Source organism: Canis lupus, chromosome 11, assembly GCF_003254725.2.
Source record: "Canis lupus dingo isolate Sandy chromosome 11, ASM325472v2, whole genome shotgun sequence".
Lineage (NCBI taxonomy): Eukaryota > Metazoa > Chordata > Mammalia > Carnivora > Canidae > Canis > Canis lupus.
The window spans coordinates 60332849-60352876 of record NC_064253.1 but is presented as its reverse complement, the minus strand read 5'-3'; the positions used below and the strand labels follow the sequence as shown (position 1 = coordinate 60352876).

The 20028-nt window shown below is 43.2% G+C and overlaps 1 protein-coding gene across 1 annotated transcript in view; it reads left to right on the top strand.

The window, feature by feature from the left end:
• ABCA1 (ATP binding cassette subfamily A member 1) overlaps positions 1–20028 on the top strand; it is a 128475-nt gene that overhangs the window by 54110 nt on the left and 54337 nt on the right. The window contains 2 exon segments of the mRNA XM_025433156.3: positions 13683–13775; positions 18405–18645. Coding sequence (XP_025288941.3) covers positions 13683–13775; positions 18405–18645 — 334 coding nt within the window.

Genomic DNA, 20028 nt, shown 5'->3' with positions numbered 1-20028 from the left:
GTGGGGAAACCTCAGAATTGGATGGGAACACACAACGATAATTAATCAATGACAAAATTGCAGTTACAGAAAAAAAATTGCAACAAAGTCTGATCGGCTTAGGAATCAAGAGTTTAGAGAAGTGGTCCCAGAGTTATACACATTCATTCTTAAAGAATATGGATGAACCTGAGCAATGTGGTCATTGGAGGGTTCGGTATAGTTCCAAATAGGTGTATTTCTTTGGATTTTCTGAGAGCTCTGGTGACATGCCTCTCCAACAACATCACTTAGCATCTGATGTTCTGGTTTCCCACTTAGCAGATAGCACTCTGATTTGTCAGTAGATTCTCTTAAAACCAGGGAAAGAGCCTTGGAAGAAGGATGTGCCTCGAAAGAGATGCTCCTCATTATAATAAAAAGGAATCAGAATCCTCTGGGATTTGGTGCAGCTTGATTTCTTTATAGAGAGTTATGATTATCCCAGGGATACTAACAATGTTTAGTTTCTAGATCCTGGGCCTGGATCACAGCCTAGAAAGTGATCTTAGAAACATCTTCTGAGGTTTACACACTAGTGACCATCAGGAAGTTCTTTTATCTCACTTGACTTTATGACGTTGCAGCTTCTGCCTGAGATGAAGGTAGTAGGAAAACTGTGTGAGTTCATGGGATTTTCCAAGGCAGGGTTGATGGTGAACCAGTCAATGTGAAGGGCCTAGGCCTAATGCTTAAGATCTATTTTTGTGTTATTCCAGAAGTAGTATCTTCTGTTTCAGTTTAAAAAAAAAAATACTGAATTGCTTTGTTCAGTGGCCTGTGATTATATTGGTTAATGTTTCTATAGTATAAGTTCAAGTAAGATATATGTTTCTGAATGGGGATGATGTTTATAGTTCCAGAAAACTGGTCCAAGTGGCTACATAAGCTCATTTGTGTAGACATATGCAGCCTATTGGCACTTTTTGGGTTGTGTGACATAAAGGGCCAAAGGTTATTAGAAATAGTAGACCATTTCCTGGTACAGTTTTAGCTGTTTTGCTGTATTTCACTACAAGACTGAAATTTTCACCCTTTCAGCCGGATAGATGCAAATTTTAGAAATATGGGTGCTTTTTTATTTTTTATTTTTGAAATATGGGTGCTTTTAGAAGACACAGTAATTTATATTGGTGGCCATTCATTATTTCATTTCTGTTTAATAAACATGTATTGTGTGCACATCCCAGAAAATCCCTCCACTCTGTAATGTCTGAATTGCACTCCAAGTAGAATGACAATATAGCCTTCATGATCTGACAATCAGCAGCTTAGGTTTCAATCTAATAATCCCTCCGTGCTTGGGAGGGTTAGCATGATAGGATACATGGAAATATACCAGTAAGACTGTCAGCTGCATCTCAGCCCATCCTGTTGTGGTTGTGCCTTGGAAATCACTTGGTTCATGACTGGGTATTAAGGTGGCTACCAAATGCTTTTTGCACACTTCTTGGGCACAGAAAGCATCTCAGGTTCTGCTCCTGCCTATCTGCTGTTGCTGAGAGCTCTCTTTTCATAAAGCCAGAAAATGAGGCTCTTGAATTAGAATGTAGTGAGTGGTCAAAATTGTTCTGTGTAAAGGTGATTTTGAAGGATACCTTTGGGAGGAAATAATTTCCAAACATTTTGAAATGTGACTTTTATTTATCGAGTTAAACAGGGCCTTAATTGGAGCACTGGGATTGATATTTGATTTACATTAGGCAGCCCTTTACTCCTGCCACTTGGTTGACATTTCAACATTTTCGATGGTAGATGAATGTGACATGCGACATCATTGGCAATGGGCGGTTAATCACACCGAGAAACACAACAGGAACAGCAGCCAGGTGCCAAGCCCAGCGTCATGGGAAGATAAATTGGGGTGTCAGTGTGTGTTTCTGTACCAGAAGTGGATTTTCAGGAGAGACATATTTTGAAACATTTCTCTGTGTCTCTCCTTTTTTTTTTTTTTTTTTTAATTTGGTTAGTGTGGATGTTTTTCTGTTTTTCAGCCAAGAGTATTCTCTTTCTCCTGAGCCACCTTTTCTTTCTGATGACCTCTGGACAGCAGTGTTTTGACAGCATGGGGGGGAAGTGTGGCAGAGGGGAAGGGCCATGGGCTCAGGGTCACCTGCATCTGGATTCAAACATTTCATCAGCAGTTTTACCAGCTGTGTGACCTTGGATAAGTTTAGTGTCGGTCAGCCTCGGTTTCTTCTTCTTTTACATACAGATAATATAGTTTACCCTTTGTGACTGTTGCTTATACATATGAGGAGCATGGCAGGGGGTGGTCAATAAATAGAAGTTAATCATCAATAGAAATATTTTCATGCTGAAAGCAATTGCTGGCAACATGGAAATTTTCGACTGTGTTAGGAATCAGTCATGCCAAGCAAAGTAGACCTGGAGGATGATAGTTCAGTGAAAAGATTTTATTCTTTGCCTAGATGTTGTCAAGGCTTCTTACCCTGTAGATTCTATTCGTGTATATACCTCAATTATTTATACCTTGCATGAAAGTTAATACTGGATATCAGAATGCTGTTGCTTCCATAAAGTTCTCTGGGATTAATAGTGGTTACCTATAGACATTCTCCTTTTAATTTAAAAGCGTATTCATTTATTCAACTATGTTAAGTTCATTATGTGTCAGGTATGTTCTGGGAGCTGGATTCACCCAAGATCCTCACAAAGATGGCTTCTGATGAGTACAGGGATATGTTGATCTATGAAATACTATCTCTAGGTTAAATGCATTTATGAAGAGAGACTTGTGTTCATAGTACTTGTACTGCTGACCTAACAACCTCTAGGAGGGGATTGTGGCCATCTACCAGTGATTTCTTTTGTCTCACTGCTCGGCAAAGTGGATTTGGCTGTTGCAGTTGACTGGGCAGGTGAACTTCCTTTGCCTATCTTGTGGGTCCTTCCTGAAGCGGCACCTGTCTTTCTCAGATAGAGAAGTCTTTATGGGGGCCTCTCTCTGCTGTCCTCCAATAACCTCTGATGTGTTTTGTACTGCAAGAAGGAGCCATAACAGTGGACCAGCAAATTTTGGCTGGAGGGATTTATTTGCTTCTATTATCAAGGTCCTTGCTGATTGTGGTAGCTTTTTTATTGCTGCTGTAACAAATAACCACACACTTGGCAGCTTAGAACAACATAAAGTTTTTATTTCATAATCCTGTAGGCCAGAAGTCTGGGCACAGTGTGGTTCCCCTGGGTCTACTCCTTGGAGTCTCAGAAGATTGAAATCAGAGGGTTTGCAGTACTGTATTCCTTTTTAGAGGCTCTGAGGATACTATCCTCTTGCTTCTGAGCTGATTCAGATTGTTAGCTGAATTCAGTTCCTTAAAGTTGTAGGACTGAGGTCCCTGTTTCCTATCTGAACGTCAGCTGGAGGCCAGTCTTTGCTCCTAGAGGCTGCCAACCTTTCTTCTCATGATTTTCATGTGACCCCTCTCCAGCCACACTGGTTGAGATCCTCTCATGCTTTAAATTTCTCTGTCTTTTCTGTCTGCCATCTCTCTCTGCTTCTAGCCAGAGAAAGTTCTCTGCCTTTATGGACTTGTGATTAAATTGGACTCACCTAGATAATCTCGGATCATTGCCCTATTTGAAAGTCTATAAATTTAATTATATCTGTAAAGTATAAAGTATCTATAATGTACATAATGTATCTATAAAGTACATTTTACCATGTGATATAACATATTCAGGTGCCAGGGACTGGGAATGTGGACTGCTTTGGGGAGGGCCCTCACCCTGCCACAAATGTCTTTTAACTGAGAGGTAAAATAAATTTCATTATGTCTTTAAAGTGTTTCCTCAGTGCTCTTGGCTGTTTATTAGTCCCTCTTCAACTCTGTACATGTTCTTGCCATATTCTGAGAGTGACTCCAACGCATAATAAACGCTACCCGTTAGGGTTCTTAATGCACTAACCAAAGACAGCAGTGACTTTGGGAAGTAGAACATCTCAGGACAAGATGCGAGACATTGATCAACAAACCATCAAAGGTTTACTGTATGTCTGCTTTGCACCAGGAACTGTTCTAAGGTGCCGGAGCTTCAGTCATGATCAGGGCAGACCAGTGCACACAGAGCTTTCATTCTAGTGGGCATCGAGAACCAGCTCTTAGGCTGAGATTGGGAATTTGAAGAATTCTTCACAGGTTCTGGGTCTGTAGAGTGAGGGCTGTCCTCCCATCCAGTTTCACTGATGACTCCCCTGCAGCTCCCTGACCCCCAGTCTTTACCAGCACGGGACACTGTTAGGTAGGTTTGGATTCTAGTCTTGGCTCACCGTTGTCCCAATGATGTGAAAGTGGTGTCTGATCCTTGAGGCGGGGAAAATGCTGTCAGATTCTTGAGTTAGGAAGGACAGGCATACGGACTTATCTTCATCTTAATGACAGTTTGGGTTCTGCATAACCATGTGGCTAGATTGTCTCGACCTCTGATGATACCTTTACCCTAAAAGGGAAAGTTCGGTTTCTGTGGAACAAAGAGTTCCGTTCACATGTCTTCTGATGCATGCAGCATATTCTTGCAAAGGGAGAACTCCGTTCATGGGACAAAGGAGGTAAAGTGAGCAGTGCCCTGAGGTCCCTAGAAGACCAGTGACCTCACAGCTGGGCTGTGTATAGATTGAAGGAACAGATGGAGAAGGAGGAAACAAAGTCATTCTTGTCTTGCAAGCTCTTTGTTTAGTGTTGTCTTGATCCTTAGACAAAGGCTTGGAATACAGAGTGGCTTGGCTCATTCCTTTTCAGGGCAACATACTTCAGCTTATCCCAGGCAGCCCTTAAAGCATTTGTGTGAGGTTTTTTTTTTTTTTTTTTTTTTTTTTTTTTGCAGGAGAAAACAGTTGCTTTTCTCTTCCTATATAAAAATCAGACATTTGTGTGAAGTATCAGATTTTGTCTGGCGTTGTTTGACTGTACTGTCCACCTGTTTACAGCACAGGCATTCATCTGGCAGTCCATTGCAATCCTTAACATTTGGTAGGTGGTAGAATGACACACCTCATGGATTTACTCTTAAGACTGTGTTCACTTAATTCCTATAGGAAAAGGGGAGCACACATTTGGAAATAAATTGGTGAATTAAGCAGAGTGTTAATATTACTTGCTCAACTCCATCTGTACAGACATTTCTGCCTTAGTTATAGTACTTCTTCCTCCAAAAATACTGTAATTTTTTTTTTTTTTAAAGATTTTATCTATTTATTTGAGAGAGAGAGAGAGAGAGAGAGAGTACAAGCAGGGGGAGCAGCAGAGGGAGACGGAGAAGCAGGCTTCCTGCTGAGCAGGGAGCCTGATGTGCAGCTCGATCCCAGGACCCTAAGATCATGACCTGAACTATAGGCAGACACCCATCCGACTGAGCCATCCAATGCTGCCATATTTTGAATAAAGGTTTAGGTTTGATTTTTGTCCTGAATTATGTGGTAGTAGGTGTATTGAAATGTGCTTAGAAACAGCAAAAAAGTGAGGGTACCTGTGTGACTCATTGGTTAAGTCTCTGACTTTTGGTTTTTCAGCTCAGGCCATGATCTCAGGGTCATGAGATTGAGTCCCACATCAGGCTCCACACTCAGCACAGAGATTGTGTAGGGTTTTCTCTCTCTGTCTCTCTCCCTCTATCTCTCTCCTTCTGCCCCTGTCCCCTACTTGTTCTCTCTCTCTAAAATAAGATAAATAAATCTTTAAAGAAAAAAAAGAAACAAAAAAAATATTTTAATGCATTAAACACAACAAATTTAAAAGTTTTTTGAAAAAGATTTTTATTGGGACGCCTGGTGGCTCAGTGGTTGAGCATCTGCCTTAGGCTCAGGGCATGATCCCGGAGTCCCAGGATGGAGTCCCACATCAGGCTCCCTGTAGGGAGTCTGCTTCTCCCTCTGCCTGTGTCTCTGCCTCTCTCTGTGTGTGTTTCTCATGAGTAAATAAAAATAAAATCTTACAAAAAGATTTTTATTTATTAGAGAGTGTGTGCATGGGGAGGGGGGGTGGGGCAGAGAGAGAGGGAGAAGCAGGCTCCCCACTGAGCAGGGAGCTCGATGTGGGGCTTGATCCCAGGACAGGGAGATCATGACCTCTTCCCAAGGCAGATGCTCAACCGACTGAGCCACCCAGGTGCCCCAAATTTACAAGTTAATATTTAAATTGTTGAGTTGTTTTTTTAAAAGATTAGTACCTCCCTCAGACATGAGTTTTGTAGTTCTCTACTTTGATAAGAAATATTAAATTGTTCCTCAAAGGAAAACTTCATTATCAAGTAAATCACTGGAAAGAGGTAGGATGTCTTCTGGGTGGCAGTAGTCTTTGTACCTAGTATCTGGCTTCCTTATTTTCAATTTAAGCTAAGACATAAAATCCTAGCCTTGAGTTGGATTTTCTGAATATGGGCAAAGTGAAGTAGAGATTTTTAGCCTACTCTGAGAGTAAAGGAAGTTTAAAATGCCCTTAATTACATTTAATTTCACAATGTTCTATCTTCTATTTCTACTTGGCAGTGGCTTCTTAATGCGTTGATAATCTATCTCTCCCAGTCTTTATTTTGTAGAGTGATTATCTGTAAACAAATACTTAAATTCATTCATTCAGCAAATATTGAGCCCTGATCTGTGTCATGCACTGGGCTTGGGGGCGGGGGGGCGGGTGGCAGATAATATTGAGCAAGCAACCGATGTCTTTCCCTGGTGGTGGGCAATGAGTGGGACAGACCAGGGGAGGAGCAGTTGCATCCTCTGCTGGGTGTTGTGCAGGCTCTGATGCAGTCCTTCTAATCCTCTCTTTGAGGATCAGGAAGGAGGCATCTGTTAAGTTGGGACCTAAAGAATAAAGGTTAGTCAGGTAAAGAACAGGGAGAAGAATGTTCCAGGCAGAGGACCTGGCTTATGTATGGTGTCCAGAGTGGGGAAAGGAATGAAGGTGGTATTTAGGGGAACTGTACATGATTGATTGGTTCAGAGAGGAGCAGATGTAGCTACGGGGAATTTGATGGTAGAAGGAACAGTAAGACCGAATGCTGTGGAGGTGACTACAGATCAGCTGAGGCAAACTTTCAAGAGCCATGTGAGGCCATTGGGCCTCATCCTTTAGAGCAAAGGAAGCCACTGAAAGGCTCCAGAAGGTGGTGACTTGATGAGGTGAAGTTGAATGACCTTTGAAGCAGGACACATACCATCTCGTCCTCCTAATGTGCTTCTCTCTTGCTTTTAGTTTTTCTTCCACAGACATTTACTGGGTGCCTAATTATTCTATGCCAGGAACTATGCTGGATGCTCAATTGAAATAAACACCAGCTCAGAAATTAAAGTCAAATTGACTTGGCTAGGTTACTGCCTTTTTAATTGCCAGTATTTTACAATTTAGTTAAGCTACTAGGATAGAAAGACTATAATGAAATCGTTTGTTAGACCCCCTGAAAGATGGGGTATAATAATGGTCTTTGTTGTGCTAGGGCCAGCGCTCCAGAATGTCATGCTTTTCGGCAATGTTGCCATGTGGTGATTGACACACTTTGCAGAAATGGGTGGGAGCCTTTTGGGTAATACAATATGTACTTGTCTATTCTTCCTGTAATGATATTACAGTATTTAGTTATGATATAAAAATATCGAATAATACACGAATTCCAGTTAGCTTACAATAGGTCATGTAGTCCCCCACTAAAGGTTTTATCTTCACTTTTTTTCCTCTCTTTCTTCACACAAGAAAATCACTTGCCTCCTGTGGTCAATGGGGACCTCTATGAGTTCATAGCAAAGGGAATGTTTTTGTTTAGGAAAAATAATAGTAGGAATTCCAAACTGTAAATTGTTTACTGGAACTCTTTGGAAATACTAGTTGGCAAGCTTTGCCTGCCTTTGTGAGATATTAGCAGGAGACCACAGTTAATAGTAGGTGCAGGCATATGGTTCTCAGACATTATTTTGTGGCCTAGTTTCAGGGCATGGTTCTCAAAGTTAATTGTACTCAAGGAACGTAGACACTTTTCAGATTGGGTATATGGTCAAGCCAGCTTACATTCTTGAGCCTTTCTTCCACTCCTGCCTGCTCTGCTTCCTTTCCTCCTCACTTCTTTTATCTTTAATTAAAACGTATGAAATAGTTAAAACTTACAAACAGGCGTAGAGAATAATGGAAAGAACACCCCTGTACTATCACCCATCATTCACCTTGCTTGCTTCTGATTCTTTTCAAGAAATAAAACGTTGCACTTATAGTCAGTGCCACCTGTGTATCCCCTCTTCTTTCCTCCAAGACCGTCACTATCCTGGAGATGCATGCTTTTATGCCATATATATGTATTTGCATTCTGTTAATGGTAGCTTACCATATTGGTTTGTAGGTGTCCACATTGTATGAATGTGCATATTGATCTTTAACTTGTCTTTTTACCTCCACATTATATTGTTGATTTATCAGATTGATACATGTGGCATCTGATTCATTTTAACTGCTCTATGGTATTTCCTTTTTATTCTGAAATTTTAAGAACTCATTCTTCTAGTCTTTGGCTCACATTTTCACATCGTTTATGGTGTCTTTTGGTGCATAGTTAGTTTCTTTTCTTCCTTTCTTTCTTTCAAGATTTAATTTATTAATGAGAGAGGCAGAGACATAGGCAGAGGGAGAAGCAGGCTCCCTGTAGGGAACCCAATTTGGGACTCAATCCCAGGACCCTGGGATCACAACCTGAGCCAAAGCAGACACTCAACCACTGAGCCAGTGATCCCCCCCTTCTCCCCTGCAGGTGTCCTGCATAGTTTCTACCTTTGTTTTTTTTTTTTTTTTTAAGATTTTATTTATTTATTTATGAGAGACACACACAGAGAGGCAGAGACACAGGCAGAGGGAGAAGCAGGCTCCATGCAGGGAGCCCAATGTGGGACTTGATCCCCGGTCTCCAGGATCATGCCCTGTGCTGAAGGCGATGCTAAACTGCTGAGCCACCCAGGCTGCCCTAGTTTCTACTTTTGAAAGTTGGAGTCATTTTTTTCCCTTGGTTTGGACTTTTTATATATCAAGAGGCTTTCCCTATCCCAAGTTCATAAAGACATTTTCTCCTATATATTGGCAATTTTCATTTTTTACTTTTAGCTCTATAATCTGCCAAGAACTTAGTTTTGTGTAGTGGTATGAGATGGAAAACTTACTGATTTTTCTTACATGAACAACTAGTCCTGGCAACAGTAATTGAATAGCCCATCTTTTCCCTACAATTTTGTAATCTTTAGTTTGCAGATTCTCATCAGTCTCTTCTCTGTATTTCGTAACATTCAGGCACAGAAAAGTAAAATCAAGTCTTGAGCAAAATATCTGGATAGCCAGAGCTTTAAATGGCGCTGAATTTGAAATTTTTTTTTAAAGCCTGTCATGTCAACCCATATCCGTGTGTAACTCCAACACATCTTTGAAGATGGAAATTTGTATTGACGATAGGTTGCCAATACTTAGGTTAATGAATGCCAAGCATTTAATCTCAAACAACAATTAGCATAAAAAGGGATCCTGATTATGACATTGATCGTCCTACTATTACTTATGGATGGGTTTAGCCAATGTTTCTTTTATCAACCAAAACCTAAATTAATCAGTTTCTAAGCAAACCAGAGCTCAGACTATTGACAACAGCCCTAGGATGTGGTATGGCATTTGTGTCTGAATACATAAAGGTCTGATATCCACGGTAAATATAATGAAGCCCTTATGTTTATGTCTGTGGCCAATGGTGGTGTTCATGGGGTAAGCAGTACGTGCATGGAGTTTTGCTGAATTGTGTAGCTTTTAAAACAAAAAGAATAAGCCTGCCTCAAAGGTTAAGTAAGACATTTAAGTTGAAAAACCTGAAGGGAAAATCATTACCTATGAAAGTTTAAATTCATTCAGATGAGGAAGACGTAGTCTAAGAACATGAACTGCTGATTGATTTGTTCCCTTCAGGGGAGAGATGACTGCTAATAGTGACAACGGGCGGTATATCTATGGTTTCAGAGACTTGGCCTTTTGCACTTGGTGGCTGTGAACTCAATTGGTATGACGTTCTGGCCTCACATGCATTTTGTATCATCTCTGATCCCAATCAGGGTGGGGTGAACTGATTGGCTTCTCTTCAGTGCTTCACTATCAAAGCAGACTGCATCATGCCAACCAGATGTGGAATGCACAAACAACCACCTTTGTGGAGAACATGCTCAAAAAAGAGGAATGAACATTGTCCAGGGGCTATGGCTTAGTGGTTCTCAAACTTCTATGCGCAAAAAAATCCTGAAGTTTCCTGGCTCACATGCCTACCTTCTGAATCAGGAGGTCTTTGAGGGCTGGGAGGTTGCATGCTTACCGGGCACTGCAGGGGGTTCTGGTGCCAGAGCTCTCTGAGACTACATTATGTCCGTGGAACCTGCTCATTCACAATTCTCTGTCATGACTTTGGTTGTAGTTCAAGGGCCACTGGTACCATTTAAATTTAATATTTCCTTTTTGTAGATTCACTTGCTTAAGAAAGTTAGACATTATATCTCTACTGTAAAGGTAAAATCAATATCACTTACTAGAAACAGAAGGTACACGTACATATGCATCAGGATAAAATTTATGTATGTGCTTATATGCGTATATACGTAGGTAGGTATAGATTACATATATACCTAAATGTAGGTTATGATTTTTCCTTCAAGTTTTTCAGTTTGTTTGTTTGTTTATTAATTAATTAATTAAAAGATTTTATTTATTCATTCATGAGAGACACACAGAGAGAGGCAGAGACACAGGCAGAGGGAGAAGGAGGCTCCATGCAGAGAGCCTGATGTGGGACTCGATTCTGGGTCTCCAGGATCACGCCCTGGGCTGAAGGTGGCGCTAAACCGCTAAGCCACTGGGGCCGCCCCCAAGTTTTTCAGTTTAAATGTCAACCTTAGGGCAAATTTATATCTGTGCATGTGTGATTTAAATATACATTTGTATTTGTATTTCATACACTGAATATTACATAATGTAAGTATATATTTTAGCTGCTAACATTTTTTGTTTCACAGTTTTGCAAACACTGAGGAAAAAGGGGCTTTAGGGAGGAGAGAAGCATTCAACCCAAGCCTTCGGGAATTAGGTCTCGGTTTTGCGCTGAAGAGGATTTGTAATGTTAGAAATAGCACATTGGGTGTGGCTGATGTGCTTTGCGATGACAACTCTGGCTCTCTGCGTAGTGGACGGAGGGCCCCTTGACAGGAGAAACAGTTCTTCCAGCGTTAGCCAGGAAACAGAGGGGGGAGGGGAGCATGGATGGATGTCTTTTCAAGAACTAGAAAACCCTTCAGTTTTGGTAGTAAACTTTTAAGGAAGGGAAGAGAAAGGCAGGGGTCACCTTTCTGAGAACCGTTAGGGCTCACTATGTACCAGGCACTGTGTGAGGTGCTCAGCACGTGTCCTCTCATTTAGTGTTCTTGACAATGCTGGGTTACATGCCCACCATGAACTTTGTGGGTAGTTGTGGAAATCGGGCCATGGGGAGTTTGAGCCATTTGCCCAGAGTTCTGTAGCCACTCCAGGTCCCCATAACCAGAGAAGAGGAGACCGTGACAAGAATCATCAGATTCTTATTTCCATTCAGACTTTCTAAAAAAAAAGGGATAACTGTCATATTTTAAGTTGTGAAAATGGGCATTGAGTTAATTTGGCATTTTTTTGTTTTGCTGCACAATCCTGAGTGTGCGTCATCTCGTGGGCCTGATGGTAAGCACAGGAACACTTTACTTCCCCATGCCTTCCAGTTAAGACCTCGCAGTTTGGAAAAGTTTTCCTCATGGTAGGGTCTATATATAGGGCCAGCTTTTAATGGGTAACCTTTAGTTGTGATGTGAACCTAGAGAAAGAAAGTAAAAAGCCAAAAACCTCCCACTTGTTTTTGCTCATGATCACTTAGTGGAAGGAAGGACCATTAACATAATCTTTGAGTTGCATCATGGAGAACTACCTGAGTATAGTGGTTAAGAGGCCCATCTGAGGATGCAGAGTGTGGGAAAGGTGGACCCTAGTGACTAAGCCTTTCTAGGAAAGCTCATGAGTCAGGCTGGAGAGATTCTTTCATAAGTACCTTTAGACAGATTTTATCAGAAATCTACATTCAGAATTTGGCTTGGATATTATGATGATCATGGTGATACTAGCTTAATCGTCTGTATTTAGAGTTTATTTTATTTTATTTTATTTTATTTTATTTTATTTTATTTTATTTATTTATTTATTTATTTATTTATTTATTTATTTATTTATTTATTTATTTATAAATTAGGTTCTACACCCAGCATGGAGCCCAACAGGGGCTTTAAACTCACAACCCTGAGATCAGGACCTGAGCTGAGATTAAGGGTCAGTCCCTTAACTAACTGAGCCACTTAGGGCACACCCCCTCCCTGCCACCAACCTGGAGTTCTTTTTAAAGGAAAATCTCCCAGGCTGCTCTTTTTGAGATAATGATGATCGCTGTCCACCTCCAGCTATTTTCCATGCAATTTGTATTGATTTCACAACAATTCCTGATACAAGAAAAGTAGCATAATAGCCCAGCCTTGGGGTGCCTGGGTGGCTCAGGCATTTAAGTGTCTGACTCTTGATTTCAGTTCATGTCATAATTTCTGGGTCATGGCATCAAGCCTTACATCGGGCTCCAGGCTCAGCATGGAGTCGGCTTGAGTTTCTCTCCCTCTACCCCTCCGCCTGCTCATGCTCTCTCTCTCAAGTAAATAAATCAATCTTAAAAAAATAAATAGCCCAGCCCTTTCTAGATTATAGAGGTATCTGATAATAAATAAAATGAAACCCACAGAAGTGCCAAGGAAAGATGAGTTTTCCCAGAAACTTTTGTTTTCCTATTTAACAAATAAAAATGATGAAACTGACTCTGTATCTTTTTGTTTTTTGGAAGCCTGAAAACTCAAATTTGAGGCTCCTCAGCTATTGTAATTCTGACCTGAGAGCCTGTGCATCACTGTTCTTTCTCTTTTCTAGCTTAGGCTTTCTGCCCTAACTTTGTCTTTTCCTTGGGCCCAATTATTTTCTTGTATTTACTATGACACTAGGTGGCACATAACAGCAATTAAGTATACCCATGAGCAAATACAAAGATCTGACTAAAAGTAGATATAAAAATAAACATTCTATATTAAATTTCTGGTGTTAGAAGCAGTGCTGGTTTGACCAGCATGAGAGAGAAAAATTCTCCTTTCTGCGCTTTTGGCAGCTTTCAACTTTACATGTTCTTCCTTTCTTGTGAGCCGTTACCAACTTGTTTCTCAAGGTCATTCCTCTATTGCCCATCTTGCAGACAGTGTTGGGAATTTGTGGTCAGAGTTGCATTGGACACACACACACACACACACACACACCCCAACATGAGATGATTTTATCTGTTGCATATCAAAGAGTTTCAAATATATATTTCTACACTGTTTAAAAGCATTCATCAGAGGATTAGTAAGTCTTATCTGAAATAACCTGCAGATGTGGAGTTCGAATAATTTTAGTGTCTTATTTTGGTCAGGAGTGGGTTTCTTGTTTTTTAAACTCAGGATTGTGGATGGTTTTAATTAACTTGTTTATTTTCAGTAGAGATTTCAGGTTTACATTCGAGTTTAGAAACAAAGTTTTTTTTTTTTTTTTTCCTTATTCCAGACAGAACTAAACTCTACATCTCCCTTCCTGAGCAACCAATTGGCTAAAGCCACAAAAACTTTGTTGGATAGTCTCGGGACTCTGGCCCAAGAGGTAAGTTGTGTCTGTCTGTCTGTCTTTCTGTCTTTCTTTAAATTAAAGATTTTATTTATTTGACAGAGCAAGCTTGCACGCACAAACAGGGAAGGTGGGAGAGAGTGAAGCAGACTCCCCGCCGAGCAGGGAGCCCCATGCGGGCCTCGATCCCAGGACCCTGGGATAATGACCTGAGCTGAAGGCAGACACGTAACTGAGCCATCCAGGGCCTTGTTGTGTCTTTCTAGCTTCAGGAGGCAGACCATTCACTATGGCTTTTGCCTATCCTGAGTTTGGCTTAGAGGGTCCTTTTGATTTGAATATTACATGAAATGTACAATAAATTTTAGAAGCATTAGTGATCTTAAAAATGATTTGGTTTGAGCTCCTTCCTTGAGAGATGGAAACCAAGATGCAGAGATGTCTCAGAGCTAATTAGTTTGTGGCTGAATGCCCGATGCCTGGTCTAGAACTTTCTCCCAGTGTTACTCTGTATCCCTAGTTAATGACTCATTTGTAAAGAGGGTGATTCCTTGTCCTCCTCCATGCACTGCATTTGCCTTACAGCCACTTCTCCGTATTTCTTCTTCAGCAGCAAGGTTAGTCCTTTTACCAAAACATTTGTTTGCTAACTAAAGGGAATAGTGTGTTCCCCTAATTCACACCTGCCCCTGTAAGCCCCTGGCCTCTGAGGTTCACCTTTGGGATTGTCTTTTCTTGACAAACATCAAGCTGAGTCTGCATGATGACAGACATATCAGAATAATCTTATATTTGCAAGATCAGGGGGGCCTGTGGGTACTTGCAAAAGCAGTTACCCTTTTGTCTGCCTGTCAGCCAGTGGGTGTGTCACATTGGTGACGCCCAACCTTGTTTCAGGTTAGACAGTGGACAGGAGGGGCTGTCTGATGCCCAGTGCATACGGAGCCGAGCCAGGGGGCAGCCAGAAACAATCAGGCCTCAATGTCCAGGACAGTGCATAGGAATAATGTTCTCAGACTTGGTCCAGTCTTATTTTGAGTTGCTTCTCTAAATCATTTTTTTTTTTGGTATTTGTTTTGTGTTTCTCAAATATCGAAATTTAGGTTTCCGAGAATAAAAGTACGGTATGTTCATGATGGAAAGAGCAGAACGTTTGGAAAACACAGAGATCGAATGCCGTTGACAATTTGGCGTGTTGCTTTTAGTTCAGTTTTCTTTTTTTCTTTGAATTCTGCTTATGGGTGTCTGACTGAAGAGGCTTGGGTTTTGGGTCCCTCTCAGGAGAAGGGCTTTCTGGCCTGCCATTTGTTATTCTGCTTGTGAATGCTGGTGGCCTTTATGTAGGCACAGAAGCTGGGTCACCTGGGGTTCTTCCAGGAGGCAGGAGGAAAAGCAGAAGCTGACCTGCAAGTCCATGGCCATGTCTCTGGGGCTCTGTTAGCAGGCACTGGTGCACCCTGTGCGCTCCCAGCTTCCCTCCGAGCCTAAGAGCAAGCAGAACAGAGACCGTAACGTGGGAGGGTGTCTCTAAATTTAGGATCTGGGTTCAGGGTTTTCTCTTACACCTGCCTTTTGTCTGGGGTAAGAAAAATAATGGAAAGCCTGTGATGTTTCCATTGCTGACGAGGCTGAAACTCTCCACTAAGCAATAACACACCATTTTTCTTGGCAGCTGCTTCCTTCTGTCCTGCTTGCTCCCTGGGCCGGGGCTAGCAAGGGTCACCCACTCCTCGCAGTGGAACACCTTCAAGTCCCGGTGACCATGGGTTACATATTGTCTAACTTGTTATTTCCCTGAGACACACGGGAGAAGGGAAATAAATAAATGCACGCATGTATCTGTTCAGTGTTTGAAAGGAAGTATATCAAAGTATATATCAAAGTATATATCAAAGCAGAACCCTTGAAAGGAAAAGGGAGCCAACAACTTCTCAGGGCATCACTTGATTCATGCAGTATCGCCGAATTTCCCCGTATCGTTCACATGACAGATGAGAGTGGGTCTTCACTGTGCCCATTTTACAGATGGCACCGAGGCTCAGAAAGTTGGGGCTCACAGTCATCTAGTTAGTTAATTGGCAAACGCTAGGGTTTGAACCCAGGACTGTTGGACTACAAACCCCATATTCTTGCTGCCATAGCCTCCTTTTTGTGTGATGAACTCCAATGGAACCTGGACTAGAATAGAAAGGACATTCTTCAAAGAAGGAAATACGGATTAACAGAGCCTGGCAAATTGGATAGAAATGGGGACTTTAGGAACTCAATGAGTGAGCGCTGGCATGAGTTCCACATCTAGGTGACAGGGAAGGTGTGCGTGATGAGATGGGGAAGGCAGGACAGGGAGCCTCCTGCTTGTCCATTCAGTCCCTACCAGGTGCCTGACATTGCTAGATGGTGGGGTCTTGGCAGCGAGCACGCTAGCTCTCCTGTTCTTGTGGGGCTCGCATGGTGGGAGGTAGAAATAGAGAGGTCAGCAAATAACATGACAGCAAGATACCTCAATGAAGAAAAAGAAAGCAGAGTAGAAGGATAGAGGGTAATGAAGTGTTCTTAAAGGGGTGATTAGAGAAGTCCTCTCTGGCAAGGTGACAGTTGGACCTTACGAAATGACCATATATTGTCCACTCTAAGCAGGAACAGATACAAAGACATTGATGTAGGGTATGATTAAGGAATGTATTTAAAGACCAAGGAAGACCTGGTGGTGTGGCCAGAACAGAGGGGGCAAGTGAGAGGGTGCTCGGAGCTGAGGTCCAGGAAGGAGGCAAGCACCGTGCGGACCTGGTAAGGCCGGATTTACGCTGAGCGAGACAGGAAGCCAGTGGAGGGTTTGGAGCAGAGGGTGTATGACGTTGCCTAGAGAATGAGACTGCTTAGATCATACATTCTGGCTGTGAAATTAGAAGAGACTAAGGTGGGGGCAAGGGAAGAGAGGGGCCTTTGCAGCGTCTTGAGAAAGTAGCCAGCCATTCATTCATTCACACCACAGATGATTATCGAACACCGTCTTTCGGGGGCTGGGGGACAAGTGGCCACCCTTCACTGTGAGTAGGGGCGCTTCACAGATAAGTGTGGAGCATGAGCTGAGGTATAGAAGGATGAGTAGGAGTTCGCCCCTAGACAGGTGCCAGGAAGAGCCAGCGGTTTGGAATGACTCTGGTGCCTCCATCCAAGGATGTCCTGGTTTCACGGGGGAAGAAGTTTGTGCTTGCGGTTGGGGGCTGGTGGGCAGGTGGTGGCGAGGCAGCCTGTGGCGAGAGAAGTGAGTGGCTTTCACTTACTGTCATTAAAACATCTCCGGGGCTGCTCCGCCACCAACAAAAGGAAAGGTGGCCTGGCGACCTCTGCCCTCCCTGTCCTGAATACCTCATCTAGTTTATGAAAAGATAAAGTAAGGAAAGGCTGGCCACTAGCTGTGTCCTTGTAGTATATGTCAGATGCTCCCGGTTTGGAGGGAGAGATGCTTATGACCTCTGACCTCCCCTGGAGTGCCTGGTGTCCCTCCGGAGGCAGGAGGCAAAGACAGGATCTACAGTGTCGAGGTCCACGTTACCCTCACGAACCAGGAGGCTCTGAGATAGAAAACTGGGCACGTGGTGTCGGGATCTAGGCCTTCCACAGGGCGTGGGCAGGACCGCCTAGTGTCTTCCCTCTGCCCTCCGGGGCTCAGTCTTCCGGGCGCCGAGCACACGCGGTGACATTTCAGGGAATGTAGAGGTTTATAACTCATTTATCGTGAGATGGGTAGAAATGCAAAGTGCTTGATAAATACTTACTTACAAGGACAGTTGGGCCCAGAACTCTACAAGGTGCAGGAGCACATTTGTATAGGAGACAAAGTGCTTGTGGGGTGTGGGTCGCGGATACAGCCCGTGGCCACTGGGGCGGGAGCAGGGCTGTTCTGTGCCAGGCCTTCTCTTCTGTTTTGTGCGATTGACACTTCGGGGTCTCAGTGAAGAGTCGGACCCTCGGAGGAGTGACCTGTGTAAGGCTGTAAGCCCGTGAGACACGTAGCGGGGATTCAGCCTCGGGTCTCCCCCTCAACACTTTGCCTAGCACTTAACTGAGATCAGGATGGGGCTGCACACACACACGCGCGCACACACACACACACACACACACACACACACTCTACCTTTCCTCCCAGGGCCTCCTCACTTTCCACAGGGAGGCTTAAGGCTCTTCAGAAAGGAGTACGTGCTCTCGGGTGGGAGCAGCTCCTGATGGATGTCTGGGAACACATGGCTATTCGGAGAAAGCATTCTCTTCCATAAGCCAGAAGATAATCCAAATGAAATAAAGCCCATCACCGGGGCTCCACTGACTTCTCGTTTATGCTTCTCAGTCTTCAATTTGCATAAGAATCACTGGGGCATCTGATGAACATGCAGATTCGAATTGTGGTTGGACCTAGTTGCGGACCTAACCTGCATTCCAGACCACCTCTCACATAATGCCTCTGCTCATCCCAGGGCCACCCGTGGGGTAGCAAGGTTCTGACAACCCTATGGCAAGGCTAAAAGGACGTGACACGGAATGTTCTGGGGTGTGGCCCTGGAGAGGTCAAGAAAATAAGATGTTTCTTTCTCTCTCCTCTACCCTTGCCCTACCCTCGTCTCCCCTTCCCTCCTCCCTCTTTCTCCTCCCAATCCGTGGTGCCAGCTGTTCAGCATGAACAGCTGGAGCGACATGCGCCAGGAGGTCATGTTCCTGACCAACGTGAACAGCTCCAGCTCCTCCACCCAGATCTACCAAGCTGTGTCCCGCATTGTCTGTGGCCACCCCGAGGGGGGGGGCCTCAAGATCAAGTCCCTCAACTGGTACGAGGACAACAACTACAAAGCCCTCTTTGGTGGCAACGGCACGGACGAAGATGCTGGCAGCTTCTATGACAATTCTACAAGTGAGTGTCTGCGCAGATGGAAGCCCCGGTGGCCCCAGCCCCCGTTAGTGTTAGCCTTGGTCCGGTCCATGTCCCTCCTGCCCCATATTTACCCTTCTCCCCTGTAGCAGTATTGGGTGTTTCAGGTCTGTTTGCCCACCACGCTGAGCTCCTAGAGGAGTCCTTTCCTTATCAGCTAAGTGTCCCCACTGCTCTGAAGGAAGCCTGGCACATATCAGGCACACAGTGTGTTTATCAAATGCATGAGTGATTGAAAGCCGACCTCCCCAGTCTCCTGGGGGTTGTGGGAGGGGAGTTCCCAGAGAAATCAAGGATCTTCTTCTTCTCCTCCCTGGGCATGCTTTATAGTAAAACCTTTACAATAACAGTTACAATGATGACAGCAATAAAAGCTAACATTTAGGGAATATTTCCTGTGTACTGGGCATTTCACCCTTACGGGAACCCTGCAAGGAAGGTTCCACATTTTATAGGCTCAGTGAGGTTAAGTGACTTGATCAGAGCCACATCATAGCTAATCCATAAGAGCCAGGGTTAAGCCCTGACCTGCCTGCCCCCTGTGCTTTATTTCTGGTAAACCACATGGCCTCTGAAATAGCTGCTAATGTGGTGTATGTGTGTATCATCAGACTCACGCATTTGATCTGCTGTTTGTTTTTGGTTCTTAGCTGCAAGGCGGTGTTAGAGAACCTCGTAACTCCATATCTGCTTCTCGCACTTGGGTGGTTTTGTGGGGTTGTGTGTTCTGTGTCTGGTGGCAGCAAGGAGCCAATGTTACAGTTTTAGACAATGCCATCCTTTTCCTTGAAAACATGATGCAAGCGAGCCTTTCTCCATTTCCAACCACAGGTGTCTCTTTCAGACACCAGTGAGGCAGCTTTTTGTGTGTTAGTGTAACACAAGAACCTTTTATTCTTCTCTGGAGTAAAGCACTCCAGACATAGCAGGTTGCTTTGCAAGCCTGAAGGGGATGGCATTATAGGCAGTTTTCTGAAATGCCATCCGCTCTACTGCCTCACTTGCAAGTCAGCCCAAGGGAACCTTCATTTGCAAAGCAGATACAACTATGAGCAAATCCTTTTTTTTTTTTTTTTAATATATCCTCCTTGCAGCGTATAGAGGATACTTGATATCTAAAAGAAGCCAGAATGACATTTTTTAAAGAATTCAGGAATTCTGGGTAACCACACCTTATTGGCTATTATAACTTTGGATTTTTCCGTTAGGAATTTTTATTACATTTATCCGATATGCCTGGGATGAGACCTGTTAAAGGGAAATGTTTTATTTTTGCTTGAAAACTTAAGACTGAGGTCTAAATTCAGCTTTTCAATGAAAACGAGTTGTCAAGGGCTGACTTATGAGTATGAATCGAGAGTTATG